At 34.2% G+C, this 19,078-nt stretch overlaps 1 protein-coding gene across 5 annotated transcripts in view; it reads left to right on the forward strand.

Annotated features, from left to right (window-relative positions):
• The first annotated feature begins 1,234 nt into the window (after positions 1-1,234).
• The window catches only part of LOC143045748 (bactericidal permeability-increasing protein-like), a 33,448-nt gene continuing 15,604 nt past the window's right edge, over positions 1,235-19,078 (forward strand). Inside the window, exons 1-5 of one of the 5 annotated variants that reach the window (XM_076218469.1) lie at positions 1,235-1,253; positions 9,140-9,198; positions 11,273-11,381; positions 12,318-12,431; positions 13,183-13,268. In XM_076218469.1, coding sequence (XP_076074584.1) covers positions 9,192-9,198; positions 11,273-11,381; positions 12,318-12,431; positions 13,183-13,268 — 316 coding nt within the window. In that variant the 5' untranslated portion in view covers positions 1,235-1,253; positions 9,140-9,191. Of the gene's footprint in view, positions 1,254-1,459; positions 1,654-6,329; positions 6,434-9,139; positions 9,199-11,272; positions 11,382-12,317; positions 12,432-13,182; positions 13,269-19,078 lie in introns of those variants that run through there. The other 4 variants (XM_076218464.1, XM_076218465.1, XM_076218466.1 and 1 more) reach the window with 4 other exon arrangements.

The following is a 19,078-nucleotide window of genomic DNA, read 5'->3' on the forward strand; positions in this document are numbered from 1 at the left end:
ATACAATTTTTTAAGGAAAAAGACTACTACAGACGTCTCATCCTTGCCAAGAAAAGCTTAACAAGTTTTAAAAGAAAAAGACTACTACAGACGTCTCATCCTTGTCAAGAAAAAGCTATACAAGTTTTAAAAGAAAAAGACTACTACAGACGTCTCATCCTTGCCAAGAAAAAGCTATACAAGTTTTAAAAGAAAAAGACTACTACAGACGTCTCATCCTTGCCAAATGATATGGTTTTGTAATGTTTCTGATAAAATCATGGAAACAATGCCAAAGTCTGGATCATTTAACAAATTGTATGGTTCACATTTACGATTTTTTACAGTTATCATTAAATTTTAAGGATATTTTTTCAACCTCGTGCAATACTCGAGATATTTTTATAATATGTAAAATGCCAAGGTCAATTTTCATCATTAACATGTTGTATTGAGATATTTTTACCATCAGGATTACAAATTTAGAAAAGCGCTTCGGACGCGACGTTTGTAACTTTTTGTTTTTGACAGCACTGAAATTGTTCGTTTGCTGGTGGACTATCAGTCCCCGAGAGCATCATCAACTCAGTCGTCGGGACTTCTCGTACCTACATGATTTAAAACAAACTTTATTAAATTTTCAGTTTTTGAATTTTGAAATTATAAAAAAACTAAGATTTCTACTACCTCAGACAAAGTGGACCTAATATGTATTTGGTTAATTTTTGTATGTTCTTATTTCCTTATAGCTCAATGCTTCGGTTATAACATATTCTTGACTTCCAAATAGTCGTCTTTGATCGCTCATGATGAAGGTAAATCCAGTAAAGCGCTTCGGACGCATGCAATTTATAACGTGTTGTTATTATTGTTAAAGGACATTACAACTGAGCTGTTAATATGCTTAATTTATTCAGCATGTTATTATTGTTAAAGGACATTACAACAGAGCTGTTAATATGTTTAATTTATTCAGCATGGTTTATAACTAACATGATATATCAAGTTTAAAAGTCCTAATATTCTCTGGACCAGAATTTTTTACATTGATTTAATTGTAAAATTTATAGCCCGTATAACTTTTACAAGACATAAATTTTCCACGTTGATATTTCGAATACAAATAACTGTCTCTTTGATCGATTTTCTTTAGAAGATTTATTTGTTTTAAGCTTGTTTGCGTTTAGGTAATGATTTTGGCTTTTAGTGAAGAGAAAAGCATTGCATTAGTAAAATTGTCATGTTTAATCGTTGAAATATCATCGGAAAGTTGTGTAAGTATGTAATTTGATTCGGGAAATTAGTTTTCGTGTGCACGGTAACCTAATCAATGCTTGCATGCTTATGGACCAAAAATTCCGATGATTTTTCATTGCTCAATAATCGAATTAATTCCTGTTTTATAGAAACTATTTCATCATAACAAACAGTAATTCCCTGTTGGTTGTTAATCAATATCATTGATTGTGTGTACAATTTACATATTGCAGAAACGTTTTTATCATTGGACTGTCGTTTAGATAGTACATCTAGATAAAAAGTTTCTAGTTAAAAGTATAACAAAATGGCTGCTTGATTGAGTTTTGTGAACTGGGACGTTTCCACTAGTTTGACTTATTGATTACTCATAATTCATGGATAGTGGAGAATATTTATATTCGGATATTTCAGTAAGTAAGTGTATCTTATTTCAGTATTATTGTATTATTAATGTACTGCTTTCATCACGCAATATCATAGGAATTCGATAATAAGTTGACTTGTTATATTTACAATCTCGATTGTCGATTTTTAAGATACATTTTGAAAGTCTTAAATCATACAAGTTACTGCGTATATTTAAAACGGTTCTAAAGTTCTCAATGACAGCGGATTTTTTGGTGACGGTGTGGGATGTTATAAGTCTTTTCCATGCTTTGATATTTTCTCTTTGCATCTTAACATCTCAGGATTTCAACACTTGAATCGAAGATGATTTTGAGTTAGAAAATTGACCATCATATTTTTGTTACCCATCCACAAGTGTCTGTTGTGTGTGTATGTATGACTAACCTTACTTTCATTTTAACCATTAAGATGTTACAGTTAGGCATGCATGGCTTACTGGAGTTGTTGACTGAATTACACTTAGACTTACTGAAGATTAGATTAACTTCATACTGTAGTTCGAAAACGACGGACATAAACTGCACCTAAAGCCCCGGTCACAACAGATCGTACGATTGTTTGTCGTGGAAGATCTATAAAACAGTTGTTGTGGCACTGTCGTGCAAAATGTAAAAAAAATATTTTGTGTGGTCACATCAGCTACGACATGTTCACGATGGTTCCACGATGGGTACACGACAGAAACAAAATTGTAATTGTTTTGTCGTGGGTTTGTCGCAAGTCGGTCGTGCGACAGTCGGACGACAATCGTGAGTTGTTTGGGTCTATTTTTTCAGGTTTTCATGTCACTGAGTGCGCGTGTTACTGTCATGTCACTGTCGTGCCACTGTCGTTCGATTGTCGTACGACTGTCGCACAACAGTCGTGGGTCACTCGCGCATTTGACTCCGAGCTACTACATGTAGTATATAAATACACAGAAGGCCCGATTTATTGCGTGTCATTTGCCATTTGCTTTCAATATTCTTCAGTGTAATTATAAGATCGGTCCAGGTAAACGACGTTTTTCGTATTAGTTTATATTATAATTCTTCTTGATAAAGCGAATTTAAACCGTTCGATTGACGACCTAACCCACCAACGTCGTGCGTATCGCCGGTTCCTATACTGTTCACGGGCTTGAATTAACACCAACAAGAACATATTTTGCTCTTGTTGCAGTCCGGCAAGGCGCACATTCAGCAGGGCCAAGCGTAATCGTTCTGGTGGAATAGCCATCTCTTCTCCAGCCGTTTTGCCTTCTTCTAAATAATAACGAAAGAATTTGTTGCACGACGAACGTACCACTGTCGTACGACATACAATCAATGTTGTGCGAGCATCATACGAAATTTGGTATTCGTGAGACAATCGTGCGACTGTATCACGAATGTCTTGCGACAGTCGTGAGATTGTCGTACGAGAGTCTTACGATTGTTTTTTTTTTATTAAAATTGTTAATGTTGGTACCCACGAAAATGTGTTAAATTGCACAACAGTCGCACGACTGTGGTAAGACGCTTTCACGACAAGCACAAGATAGTAACACGACAAAAAAATCGTAGAGCAAAAAAGGTGCATGTCCAATTTTCGTCCCACGACACACGACAGCGCCACGATGCTCAAAATATTTTTTGAAAGACAGCTTTAATTCAGTTCAGTATTTGAAAAAAAACGCTGAAAATACTGAATTGAAACCCTATTATGTATTTTCTTTCTTCATTTTTTTTTTAAGTTTTCAGAATCTCTAACATACAATTTTGTCTCATCAACCATCTTGTTACTGGATAGCGTGAAAATATTGTAATTCAATTGTTGCAGAACAAACTATGCATGAAAAATTAACCGAAACGCATCTGCACACCTACAAAATCATTAGATTTCAAGTTCTCAGAGCAGATTGAGTTTTGAGATTACGCCTTCTATGAATAAATGTGCAGAATAATTGTTATGGCATCAATGATCATTTTATAGAAACGTTACAACATACAAAAGCAAAATTTTCTTTAGGCTTTAGGTTGAACTAACTTTTCTCACAATTTGGATTTCAAGTTGTCTGTAAGTTTTTTCAGTTTATCGTTTCTGCATAAAATATATAGTTTTCTTGCTTCACTTATAATCATTTAAAACAGTTCACCTTGTTCGTCATAGGAATGGGGACATTTAATCCGACCCCATGTTGGGAGCGTACCAAGCTCTCGGCACACAAAAGAGTGTTTTAGAACAACTCCTTGTGGGATCCATAGACCCTCACAAGACTTTTCCGTCGTTATTTTCCTTTATCCAATTGTTTACGTATCACAGTTAATTCGTTTCTTGCGAGCATAAGAGCATTACAATGACTTCCTTAAGAATCTGATTAATGTCTCAGGAATTACTTAGTCAATGTTATCTTCTTTCTGAAGTCTGAATGATACAACTATTATTCTATGCATTTAGTTAGTGTCATAAGTTAGTATATATCTTTTTATAGTTAACGTAATATACGTTATAAGTTACCGTTTATATATACCATTTGTTGAATTACGAATAGGATATCTATTTAAAGGCTAGATAACTACTAGATAAACATAACAAAATAAGAAGATGTGGTATTGGATTGCCAATGAGTCAACCATCACTCAACGTTCAAATAAAGTTGATGTAAGCGAGTTTAGGCTACCGTACGAACTTCGACAATGAGAAAACCCCATATTGTATAGTCGGCTATAAAAGGACCCAACATGAACTTGAACAATGCAATTGCCAAACTATAACGGCCTAATTGATAACTAAAATAATTACGAAAAAGAAATGACAGACAACGAACAAACGACAACCACTGAACTGCAGCTTCCTGCCATGGAACTATTGTTGTATTTGATACATTTACTGCATAGCAAAACAGTACGTCGGATGTAGGAGATGCTATTTTGATGTTACTGATGGTCCGAGACCACAATTGTCGTCCCTTGATTTTCGTTGTTCTCCCTTGATTTCGACGAATAAAGTCCCTAGTGTTGACAGTGGGTTACTTGCCAATGTTTTTTATACCCCTTCCAAATACATATCTCCATGTTTTATGCCTCAAATTGCAAGTAGGGGGGTGAAATTACACTGTAAAAAAAATTGGGTCCAGAATTTTAAAGGAAAGTAGTGATTATAGGTCCAGCTGAAAAAGGTTAAAAATTAGCACTTCGGAAACTGTCAAAAGATTTCAAGACGCCCTAAACATTAAATTGTCCATATTTTGAGTTAGAGCCGATGAAGTTTTCTATAATTTTGATACAATTTGTCCCAAAAGTAGTACAACACACTGTAAAAATTTAATTGAGAAAGCACTGGTGGGATTTTTTTTAATTTTCATTTATGTTCTAAAAGAAATTCACTACGAAATAATTGTGGTCTCGGACCTGATATTAAAGTTCACGGAAATTCTACGACTGTATATATTTTTTAAACGTTCGAATTTTCTAACAATCTTATAAGCTTACATTCTAGCTCCAGACTCGTGCAACCTATGGTCAAAATAAACCGCTTAATTCGGCCTCAAATCAAACACTTGTCTATTGTTGACCTGAGATCATGGTTACAATGAAAGAGATAAAATCAATGTCCCATCAGTGTGTTTAATACTATGACAATTTTTTAAATAAGTATTTATATCAAATGAGGACCTATGGTATGACTGCCGATGAGACAACAGAATGAAAATAAAAAAGTAAGCAAATATACGTAACCCTACTGCCTTCAACAATGAAAAAAAACATAACATATAGTCAACTAATCTAAGTTCTAAAACAAAACAATTTCTTTGAAGAACTTTAATTTATGTAAAGTAATTCAATAAAAGAAAAAGATTCTTAGAAGCTGAAATTACCAAGTATACATTCATCACTCATCAGTCGAAAAAAAAAACTGACAACGCCATGGTAATATACGAATAAACGAACAAATCCACAAAACATCACAATTTTTTTCAAATTGGTTATGAATGTTTTCCATTGCATTTTCCATGTGAAAATTAAAATATTGTATTAAAACCTCTTCATCAGCAATGTATGAAAGTGAATTGAATACAAGACTGTTCGATTGTTAGATTCGTTAGATTTCATCCACTTAAGAATTAGGGACCCCAAGGATTTGCTTGATTTAAGATACATGGTCAATTAAACAATTGTATTTCTAACTGAGTGAGTGAAACAAATTTTTGAGAGCTTTGCCATACCTCTTATATTGTTTTTTTTTCAAATATCTCTAGATATATATTAAAAAATATATCATGCCCTTTTCTGTCTTTCATCTTTTCTTTTTTTTTCCGTGTGACGTTAGCTTTCGTAGTTTGTGTTGTTTTATCATCTCAATTTAGTGGTTGTATCGTTGACCATTGACAACTTGTGTACTTTACCATGGGCTGAATCAACTTTACATTCATCAGATATTAGTTGCATATTAATTATTGAAAATTATAGCATAACAATCCTCTAATATTTGTCATTCGTCAGATATTACTTTTCAACCAGAGTTTCATATAATGATCAAATGAATTATTACAACTTTTTGCATAACAATCATTTAATATCACATCAGTTGTTTTAATGTTTATTTTTTTTTTTACTGTACCACGGGTTAATTGAGCTTCAAATTTGATCTTTACATTTGTCTTTCATCAGATATTACTTTTCAACAAACGTTTTTCATGTAAATTATTGAAACTTACATATATGAATACGTACTGAATGGGGGACAGAAAAAGAATCTGACTGAATGTTAGTATACATTGTGACTTTAGGGTACGAATAGACTCCATAAATGTCAGTATGTAAAGGTAAATTGCCGTATGAGTTATAAAACATTTCAGGAATGACTCTAATATTTTTCTGTCTGAAGAAATAACATCAAAAATGTGGTGCACACTGAATAACTCGCGTAGCGTGTTATTTTAAATTCTAATGCAACAACGTTTGTAACGTTTATTTTGATTGGATAACGTCACTTTCCTACATAGCATCAATTGACAATGACAATTGATGCTATGGGACGTACGCGCAAGCGTAGACGGCATATGACAGGTTTTAAATACATGTTTTAACGTTGTTTTCTGTCAGTTTCATCAAAGTTTACTGGCTAACGCGTCGCCAGTAAACTTCATTTGCGACCATCAAATCCCTAATTGATGCCGTCGGAGCTTAAAATACAATACAGTTATCTCCTAAGTAAGCACCACATCTTTTATGTTATTTCTTCAGACAGAAACCGGAGTAAATCATGAAAGAACGCTGATGACGTCACGGTCACGTGACAAAATTATGTCTGAGCTGATAAACAAAACAGCGTCAGCCAATCAGAAGACTTGTTACATACAAAATTAAATCATATAACGATAAGTTTAGTAAACCACATGTTTTACATATTTATTACTTAAATGCACATTTATACCCCTAGGCCCGAAGGAGTTGCAGTTATTTAAGCAATATAACACAAATATATACACACTGCAAAAATTATAAAATATTAAACATCATATATATATATATATATATATATATAGCGTTAGTAAAGAAAGTAATGATATTAATGCAGATGTTGGATGTGTCCACTCTCCTCAAATGACTTTTTATTAAACGGAATAGTAAGCTACATACTGTCAAATAAAGATAGACGTAATTATAACTCTATCCTTTTAAGATAATTTGAAAATCCTGGACAAATATTATTTGAGTCTTTTTCAAGTTGTTTTCGAAAAGATTTATTGATTTTACATGTTTAGAAAACGATGTTTTCCTTTTCATCCTCATTACTATTACTTGTCTACACATTCTATTTGAATTCTTTTATATTTACCCATCTCTATGTCAAAGAAAAGGTCACTGATTTGCATTCTACTTACTATATTTCGGTTTTCAAAATCTTTTTTAAGAATGTATTTGTCTAATTCATATTTTGTTTTAATTTTACTGTACAAGAACATTTTATACTTCTTTAACTAGTTGAAAATATTTTCAAAGCTATCTTTTCTTTCTTTTAATTTTATTTAGAAAGAACTCTTCTCTTGGTTATAGTTTATTTCCTGTATTTTATTAACGTCTGTTTTATTTGTATTGGCTATATTTTCTACATACGAGAACCATGGAAATTTACCAGTTGTGCTGAAACATTTAGATAAACAGAAAGCATCATATATAAGAAAGGATTATTTACTTAAAACATTATGCAATCTTTCAAATATAAATATGTTAATTGTATTCTATAACATTAGGATTTGCAATTTCTTGGCGGCAGCTGTCACTGTTTAGATGTACTTTATTCAGAACTTATTTGTTCCGTGATTATTTATTACTGGACGTATTTACTTTTGTTGTTATTTATAATTATATTGGTAATACTAAATAATGTAATAAATTCACAAACCATGCAGTTGCTAAACAATGCCAGCTGATGATAATGAAACATTATAAAATCTGGATATTACTATGTCGATATTTGAGGGTCTAAAATAGGTTTACAGAATAAAAAATAAAAAGTAAAATCACAAAAATACTGAACTCCGAGGAAAATTTAAAACGGAAAATCCCTAAACAAATGGCAAAATCAAAAGCTAAAACACATCAAACGAATGTCATATTCCTGACTTAGTACAGGCATTTTCTTATGTAGAAAATGGTGGATTGAACATGGTTTTATAGCTATAGCTAAACCTCGCACTTGTATGACAGTCGCATCAAATTCCATTATATTGACAGCGATGAATGAATATAAAGACCCTTGCAGCAAAATCTTTAGTTGATTCGTAGGTTGACGGATGCAAAGTAAAATGTTTGCCTCCATCGAACCCTTATTTCACAGTGGAAAACCCACTTTGCAAGGCCTACCATTATGATTATTTATTTGTTTGTTGAGAAGCAAGAACTTGAGATACTATCAAAGGGATAATACATGACGGACAGACTAACAACAGCCCCAAAATACTACACAGAAAACTTAAGATTGAGCAACATCAGCCCCACTTAGACTGGGGGTAAACTCGTGTGCTCTGGAACGGTAAGCAGAACGAGCTGTGCTCCAGTGGAGATCAGCTGTATTGTGAAAACCAGTTACCGGACTCACTTGACATACAGGATTTTAAAGCGCACTGTTCATATTTTCTTTACTTTAACTTTGGCATTAGATTTGCCTGTTTTGTCTCTTTGTTCGTTCATTTATGGGATAATTTGTAACTATTTATAGATTAAGATAGAGGACAAATTTCTAAATGAATGCAAGTAAAACAGAGGGCAAGATCAAATTGTCTACTGAAATTCATAGATTAGTCGGTCTTAACATGAAAAAGAATGTGACAATGCCATCATTGTCTTTAAAAGTGAGTGGATAGTAAAATATTCTAGTTTTGTACAGCTGAGGCTGCAATTTTGGGATTTTGCGAATACTAAATACGTTACTATTGTTGAGTATGGTTTTGCTAATTTTCCTATCATATGGCGCTTTAAATGGATGAATTTTAAATATGATATTGTTCTATAAATCTTTTTTACAGACACCATCTGACGCTGAACATGTGATGTAAATGTCATGGGATATGTACCAGCATGTCAGGTAAGAATCAATGTATTAAAGTTTCGGAGTAATTTGATTTACCTGAAACTTTATAAATTATTTACAACCAACAACCACAAAAACCAAAACTAAGAATCAGTGTGAAAACTTATTGATCTTTGATCACTCATCATTAAACATGTCTTTGAGGGAATTGATGGTCTGTTTTGTGAGGAATTAATTATTCTTAGGTATCATCCTTCTCATTTAACTGGGGATTTATTGCTATTACAACTCACGCAACACGGGAGCTGTCAACACTGCTATAAATAACGTTTTCCTGTTTACTTTATGTTGATTCAATAATTTCATATATGAATACATTGATTGGGTAAAATATCGATGTTTTTTTATCCAAAAGTAAAATTACAACATCCATAAGCTTTTGGTGTTTTTAGCTGTTCTGATTACTTTTTGATTTTATGCTCTCAGCAAAGTAGGAAGTGCTACAGTCTTGGCACCATACAATACAGTTTGTCTGTAAATGTCAATTTTATGACAAATGGTATTCAAGTATAACTATGGTTGCATCTTCAATTAAATCTAAGACGGTTTCAACCTCCCTAAAAAAAGTAAACGTAAGACTCTTGCAACTTCTAAGACATAGTACAATTCAGACGGTTACACAACGTAAATTTAAGATAGTTGCAACTCCCTTTACAGACTTAATTTCAGAAATTTGCAACTTCCTAGACAATATGTCTGGTTTTTTTTCAGATTTCTATGTTGTGTCTTCTGTACTATCATTTGTACTATTATTTGTCTGTTTGTCTTTTTATTTTTAGCCATGGCGTTGTCAGTTTATTTTTGATCTATGCGTTTTAATGTCCCTCTGGTATCTTTCATTCTAAGACGGTTACTTCACTTTAGACAGAGTAAATTTCAAACAGTTGCAATCCCTAGACAATGTAAGTCTCAGACGGTTGTAACTCCTTCGACGGAGTAAATCTAAGACGGTTGAAACTTTCGTAGACAGAGCAAATTCCAGACGGTTGCAATTTCCTAGTCAGAGTAAATCTAAGACGTTTGCAACTCCCTAGACAAAGTAAATTTTAAGACGTTTGCAACTCCCTAGACAGAGTAAATCTTAGACGGTTGTTTGCTATTCTGTTTATGACCTCTTGGTGTGTATGCTATCAAACACCCTTTTTTGTGTTTGCCTTTCGAAGCAAATATATCACTAAAAGTCCTGTATTTACTTGAAGATAAACAGCTCTTTGGCCCTGTCATTTACTGTTGATTATGTGGATCCTTACAGTATGTGGACCTATGACTTAATATGGACCAATGACATTTTATGGACCTACGACATTTATTTTTATGGTGCACATATTTTTTTTCTGCTGTAATTGTTGTTCAAGAAACAAACTTACACATGCTAAAAGTGATAATTACGATGTCAAAAGAAATTATGTCGCAAATTGGTCTCTTTTATCTTACTCCTTAAATGGTGCACGCTATCTTTAGGTAGAAATGATAAAAGTGAAGGAAATGTTTTGACATTAATGGTCAATGAATCTTTGGTGTTCAGCATCCGATTAGCTGCTAATTATACAGGAAGATGTTTAATGGAAATTGATGGACAAACATTTCCAAGGAAAATAATCCAATGACATGGCTACTACTTGTGATAATACTTGAATTAATTACAGAAATGAAGAATTTAAGAAAAGTTGAAACGAAAACAAAAATATACGTTTCAACTTTTACTATGACGGTTTGATTTTTAACGATATTGCATTGGTTAAGTTTGTTCATTGGACGACCACTAAAAAGGTGGTATCAATCCCCACCTGGTAGGAGCTGAAAATACCATTCATTAATATTCTGCAACACTAAATGAAGAAAACAATTGTGTAAAAAAATAGAAAATAAATTCACGAAAAAAATAAGTATTCGTAGCACAGAACAGATGAAAATGAATAGTCAATCCTCAAAACCCCTCCTGACCAGGCAGCCCCTATCAAATGGTCGGCCCCTTAGCATGTATCCAGCTAGGTTTAAGTACACTATGACTCTACTATAATAGTATATAAATGTAGCGAATTAACATACATTATAATCTATGATTCAGGGCACGAAGCTAACAACAGTCAGCTGAAGAATTTAGCTGAACGTCTTCTTCAACAAGACATCAAGGACCACGAAGGAGCCAGCGGTAGTTTGTTTTATAAATTTACTGGGTAAGTGTAATAAGTCTTACATTAAGTGCATAATTGATTAAACATAATCAAATAAAAAAATAAGGAGTAACTAATATTCTAAACTAAAAGTATATTCTAAAACAACAATGGCAATGAATATTTACCAATTCTGCAGAGTATTTAGACGATCATCATTTGAACAATTTGCGAGTAAATATAAAATAGCGATTAAGAGAACTAATTCGAATTAGTAAATTGGAAGGGAATCTTTCAAATTGTTTTACCCCTTGTCAACCAATTGTTTCCTGTACGGTCCTGAATTTGTTTCTGAATTTTATCGTTCAAAAAAGCTAACTGTCTATACAGAATAACAGCCCGTTGTTAACCTACCGAATAAGACTATTTACCGGATTTGTTATCACATAAGCAACACGACGGGTGCCGCATGTGGAGCAGGATCTGCTTACCCTTCCGGAGCACCTGAAATCACCCCTAGTTTTTTGGTGGGGTTCGTGTTGTTTATTCTTTAGTTTTCTATGTTGTGTCGTGTGTGCTGTTGTTTGTTTGTCTTTTTCATTTTTAGCCATGGCGTTGTCAGTTTGTTTTAGATTTATGAGTTTGACTGTCCCTTTGGTATCTTTCGTCCCTCATTTTTAAGGCAAATTTTTGAATTGCTCTGGTTAAGAATAGTATTACATTTACCATGTGGTGTTAAATAGACGCTGGGAAGAAAAATAACATACCCATACTTTATGAAAGTGGGCCGATGAAAGTACCTTTAAATTACGGGATGCGGGCAGGGCCCAAAAATGTTCGTTATTTCTAAGAATTAAATAATATCGTATTGAAGTGAAAAATTTATAAAAGTTATTTATAAAAACTGAAGCAAAATTGAGTTGACACAATTGTTTCTCAATTCAATTTCATAAATGCTTTGAATTGTTAATCACCTTTATATATATATATATTGTTTAGAATGAAGATACAGAATGCCAAGCTTCCACAAGCTTCTATGGTAGCAGGAAGGCTGCAAACAAGAAATGGTGCTATTTGTATTAATGGAAACTACAGTTTATTTTATGATGGCATGTAAGTATTATTTCTGCAATACTTGAAAAGCGAACACTTCCAGTTTGAATGTATTCCTAGTTTTTATGCCCCACCTACGATAGTAGAGGGGCATTATGTTTTCTGGTCTGTGCTTCCGTCCGTCCGTCCGTCCGTTCGTCTCACTTCAGGTTAAAGTTTTTGGTCAAGGTAGTTTTGGATGAAGTTGAAGCCCAATCAACTTGAAACTTAGTATACATGTTTCATATGATATGATCTTTCTAATTTAAATGCCAAAGTAGAGTTTTTACCCCAATTTCATGGTCCACTAAGCATAGAAAATGATAGTGCGAGTGGGTCATCCGTGTACTATGGACACATTCTTGTTGATTGATTGATTGATTGATTGGTGTTTAACGCCACTTTCGGCTCTATTGCACTATTTCATGGCGGTCAGTTTTTATTGGCAGAGGAAGTGAGATAGCTCGGATAAAACCACCGACCACCGGTCCTACTGTTTGAATACAGGCCTTTAATCGAAAGGAAAGCCACAATTCATTTTCATTTTATGAAAAAACACAACTATTAGCTTAAAGAATACTCATTACTTTGTTTCCTTAAACAACCCAACGATAGTTATATTTTAACCAGATTTTAATAATTGCTTAGCAAAGTGGCAACGTTTTTAAACAATGAAGTTCTTCGAAGACTTTGAGGAGTATCAAAACATTTTGATTGCAATTTCCATATACCCTTGACTGCAAACTTGCAAACTTATTAATTGATGTTTTAGATTAAAACGAACAGCAGATGGCGATTTTACTGTGATGATATCTGATATGGCGGTTAGTCTGGAAGATGTCAGAAGCGCACGCAATCGTAAGTTGAAAAACATTAAATATTATAACATAGGGCACAAGATACGCCATACCAATACCTTTCATAAGTTTTTAGAAGTTTCATGCGCATATTAAAGTAACAAAAAAATAAACCATTACCTTTAAACGTAATATTAAAATGAGAACCAACATGACAACATCGCGTAACTCGATCACTTAAGTAGTGATTTGTAATAGTTACCTGACATTTGCGTAGTGCATAGTGTTGAAGAACATTTTCTTAGAAGACATTAAAACAGGAAATATGTTTTTTTTATGAACTGAAATCAGTAACGTCTTCAACGAACAGTCGTTCTAAATTGATGTTCACTAAATGGTCTTTTTCGGCCATTATGTCTGCCATGTTACAAATTACAAATTTATTTCACATTGCCAAAAAAGGCTAATTGATTCCGACTATGAGGATCGATGTCGATCGGTGTCTGCACTGCTAATATCATGGTCACCCACAGACCGACTATGAGGATCGATGTCGATAGTTGTCTGCACTGCTAATATCATGGTCACCCACAGACCGACTATGAGGATCGATGTCGATAGTTGTCTGCACTGCTAATATCATGGTCACCCACAGACCGACTATGAGGATCGATGTCGATAGTTGTCTGCACTGCTAATATCATGGTCACCCACAGACCGACTATGAGGATCGATGTCGATAGTTGTCTGCACTGCTAATATCATGGTCACCCACAGACCGACTATGAGGATCGATGTCGATAGTTGTCTGCACTGCTAATATCATGGTCAACCACAGACCGACTATGAGGATCGATGTCGATAGTTGTCTGCACTGCTAATATCATGGTCACCCACAGACCGACTATGAGGATCGATGTCGATAGTTGTCTGCACTGCTAATATCATGGTCAACCACAGACCGACTATGAGGATCGATGTCGATAGTTGTCTGCACTGCTAATATCATGGTGAGGATCGATGTCGATAGTTGTCTGCACTGCTAATATCATGGTGAGGATCGATGTCGATAGTTGTCTGCACTGCTAATATCATGGTGAGGATCGATGTCGATAGTTGTCTGCACTGCTAATATCATGGTGAGGATCGATGTCGATAGTTGTCTGCACTGCTAATATCATGGTGAGGATCGATGTCGATAGTTGTCTGCACTGCTAATATCATGGTGAGGATCGATGTCGATAGTTGTCTGCACTGCTAATATCATGGTCAACCACAGAATATTAAAAATATTGTCATTAGTTGTAAATGTCAATATCGTGCCGCTATTGAGGAATCTAGTGGTTATCGATTGTTCGATTTGTTCCACAATTCACCACTATAGAAACAATTTAATTGTGATGTTTATTTTTGGGGAACAGTTTACGATGCATGCATGGTTAATGAGTTAAAACAAAAACCTTATACTACAAACAGCACCAGTTATAGTATCATTTTCAGAACAATTTCTGGTAAAAGAATGAAAAATTTTCGTCTACAATTAGGAGACCACCATTTTCCGTACGATGGGGAGGCAGGAGGATTTTGAAAATGAATATCCTGACCTGGTAGGAGCTGAAAATAAATAACCCTGCATAAGACAGGAAGAAAATTATTATTCTGCAAGAATGCACCAAATGCAGGAATCATGTGCAAATAAATCGCGAAAATAAAAAACCATGCTCCCGAATATCAAATGGTCGTCCCCTACTATTATTTTTCCTTGTCATGTTTGATCGGGCAATACTTCCTCGTTATGATTATTGGATTTTTCTTTTTACAAATGCCAGAATACATTTTATACCACGTTTCTCTTTTATGAAAGGCCGTTCATGTCAAAAACCCGATAAAATAACGCGTTAACATTTAACGCGATAAAATCACATTTAACACGATAAATACAGTTTTAACGCGTTTAAATAATTTTTAACGCGTTATTTTATTATTTAACGCGTTAAGCACAAAACTACAAAAAATTACCGAAAATACTTTCTTCTTTCGCCATAACTACAATTTAAGGCGTCAGATTTTACTCGAAACTTACTAAATGAAATGGCCACATGTGTCATAACTTTATCAATTAACGCGATAAAGTTTATTGATTTTCAGCACAGTTTTGATATCATCGTCATTAATTACTTATCGCGTTAAAATAAGAATTAACGCGTTAAATGAAGGTTTAACGTGTTAAAAGAGGGTTTAACGCGTTAAAAGAAGGTTACCGCGTAAAAAGATAAGAAAAATGCAACTTTCACGCGTGACAAGAATTTTTAACGCGTTAAATGCAACTTTAACGCATTAAATGCAACTTTAACACGTTAAATGCAATTTTAACGCGTTAAATGCAACTTTAACGCGTTAAATGCAACTTTAACGCGTTAAAAACAACTTGAAGGCGTTAAATGCAACTATAACGCGTTAAATGCAATTTTAACGCGTTAAAAACAACTTTAACGCGTTAAATGAAACTTTAACACTTTTCATGCAACTTTACAGCGTTAAATGCAACTTTAACGCGTTAAATGCAACTTTAACGCGTTGAATGCAACTTTAACGCGTTTAAAACAACTTTAACGCGTTTTAAAATGCAACTTTAATGCGATAAATGCAACTTTAACGCGTTACATGCAACTTTAACGCGTTACATGCAACTTTAATGCGTTACATACAACTTTAAAGCGTTAAATGCAACTTTAACGCGTTACATGCAACTTTAACGCGTTAAATGCCACTTAAACGCGTTAAATGAAACTTTAACGCGTTAAATGCAACTTTAACGCGTTACATGCAACTTTAAAGCGTTAAATGCAACTTTAAAGCGTTAAATGCAACTTTAACACGTTAAATGAAATTTTAACGCGTTAAATGAAACTTTACATGCAACTTTAAAGCGTTAAATGCAACTTTAACGCGTTACATGCAACTTTAACGCGTTAAATGAAACATTAACGCGTTAAATGCAACTTTAACGCGTTACATGCAACTTTAACGCGTTACATGCAACTTTAACGCGTTACATGCAACTTTAACGCGTTACATGCAACTTTAAAGCGTTACATGCAACTTTAACGCGTTACATGCAACTTTAACGCGTTACATGCAACTTTAACGCGTTAAATGCAACTTTAACGCGTTTAATGCAACTTTACAGCGTTAAATGCAACTTTAACGCGTTACATGCAACTTTAACGCGTTACATGCAACTTTAACGCGTTAAATGCAACTTTAACGCGTTTAAAACAACTTTAACGCGTTAAATGCAACTTTAACGCGTTACATGCAACTTTAACGCGTTACATCAACTTTAACGCGTTACATGCAACTTTAACGCGTTACATGCAACTTAAAAGCGTTACATGAAACTTAAAAGCGTTACATGAAACTTTAACGCGTTAAAAACAACTTTAACGCGTTAAATGCAACTTTAAAGCGTTAAAAACATTTTTAACGCGTTTAATGCAACTTTACAGCGTTAAAAGCTACAGTAACGTGTTGAAAGCAACGTTTAATTTAATTCAACCTTACTTACATGGACTGATCATGTTAATTTAGAAAAGGCCAGCTAGATTTAAATTTGTCAACCTGTCTTTACGCTTCGTCTTGATTTTGTTTATAAGTCAGGTTTTTCAGATATTTTACTTGGTCTTTTTGCATCTTTTGATGTCTGTATCTAACATTAGGGTTTAACATAAACTATGTTAGTTTGACGTATACTTACATAAGTCTCTACAAGTGAAGTTTTTTTGCTGCAGATGGTGAAAACATGACATATCTTTACTATATCTATCAACCATACCTCAGTTAAACATTACAATCGGATATTGTTACACGGCTGTCAGTCAGATAACCGCCCTTTTTTATCTTTTCGCTCACCTGGCGCGAAGGGCCAAGTTAGCTTTTCTCATCACTTGGCGTCCGTCGTCTGTCGTCCGTCGTCTGTCGTCGTTAACTTTTTACATTTGTACTTCTTCTGGAGAACCACGGAATGGAATAGAACCAAACATGGCATGAATGTTCCTGATGAGGTGCTGACCAAGTGTTGTTACTTTGTAGCCGATCCATCATCCAAGATGGCCGCAAGCGAGGGACTTAGTTTAACATAGGACCCAAGGGAAATACATACAAATGTCTTCTTTTAGAAAACCACAGAACAGAATGCAATATTAAACCAAAAAATCTTTTTTTATACGTTTTCAAAAACCCAAGTAGAGTCAGGTGAGCGATACAGGCTCTTGAGAGCCTCTAGTTTTTCATTCGAGCGTCATTGATGAGTCTTATGTAGACGAAACGCTCGTCTGGTGCAAATACAAAATTTCAAACCTGGTATCCATTATGAATTTATCAGCTAGCAATCGTGTGTGAATTGTGAACATATTTAAAACAAGAGACTTTTAAGAGCAGGCATCCAGTATCTAGTAAACCATGCCCAATAAGGTAATGAATCTGTGGCAAAAGTAAGAGGATGACCATTTGATATCCATTGGGGAAAGAGGATGTTTTTCTTTATTTTTACTACTTATTAAGTAGTTTTTTTTTATTGCCGCGCAATCATTCATTTTCGACATTTTTACCTCTAAACTAGAACACACCCGTGATATCGCGGGTCCGTGACTGAATTAAAGTATATAACTATGCGCAAGCCTTATTTTAGTATTAGTAATGTCATCTGATAAAGTCATGCCGATTATAAGATACACAATTTTCTCTGCTTTCAAATCTTTCTGTTTGAACCCGTCGAACTGGAACTTATCAATTATTGGTAATATTAAATATTTGGAAAACAAAAGGTCCTGGAATGGAGTATTTTTTAATCAACAGCATTGTCCTATATTAGTTATAAATGAAGTTGAATTCTTTGATTCGCTGTTTTACGTCATGCCCGCTAACAAATTGAAACTTATTTTTAGTCCAGATTTTTAGTATTCGTATTGTTATCTTAGAAAGTCTTACGGATTAAAATACTACAATAGGTAACAATTTAACAATTTAGTAGTGTCAACCCTGTGATTATGACCCGTTTATATAGCATATTAATCCTGAATACACCGTTTGGTGGTGCGCCTGTCAGATGCGGAACGTACAGATAAGGTTTACAGGTAACAGGTGATTATACTATTGGTATCGGTATCGGACTCGACCCGGAACTTCCTTATTATTGGCGATATTAATTACGTGGAAAACAAAAGGGCCTAGAGTGGTGTAATTTTTAATCTACACCTTTGTACTATATTAGTTGTATATAAAGTTGAATTCTTTGATTCGTCGTTTTTACGTGATGACGGCTGACAAATTGGACCTCGTAATTTTAGTATTATAGATACTGCGTTGTTCTGTAATATGGCATGTATGGAGAACAGATTATTTATCCCCCCCTTAAAATGGGCGCTATAATTAATGCCCTACCTGTAAAGCTGAAAGAGACTCTCTCTGACTGTCCGTCCGTTTCTCTGTCCGTTATCAGTCCTGAATTTTGTTCAAGGTTATGATTGTCTTTCTGATATTGTTTGACTCTAACCCCATTGTTTTATTTTGTATTTACATTGAGTCATAGATCAAATTCATTCGTTCAGTGTATCTTCATTAGTTATTTTAATATGTCATTTGATTGAGTAAAGCCATTTCATTTGATATTTTAAAGTGTGTCTTTCTACGTTGTGATATCACACTATTGTTTCAAGTTGGATAAAGGTTGGTGCCTATTAAAACGTTTTAACCCACTGCATTTGTTTGCACCTGTCCTAAGTCACGTACCTGGTATCGTGGTTGTCGTTTGTTGGTGTGCCTCATAAGTGTTTCTCATTTTCTTTTTATAGATTAGACCGTTGGCTATCC

The sequence above is a fragment of the Mytilus galloprovincialis genome, chromosome 9 (assembly GCF_965363235.1).
Source record: "Mytilus galloprovincialis chromosome 9, xbMytGall1.hap1.1, whole genome shotgun sequence".
Lineage (NCBI taxonomy): Eukaryota > Metazoa > Mollusca > Bivalvia > Mytilida > Mytilidae > Mytilus > Mytilus galloprovincialis.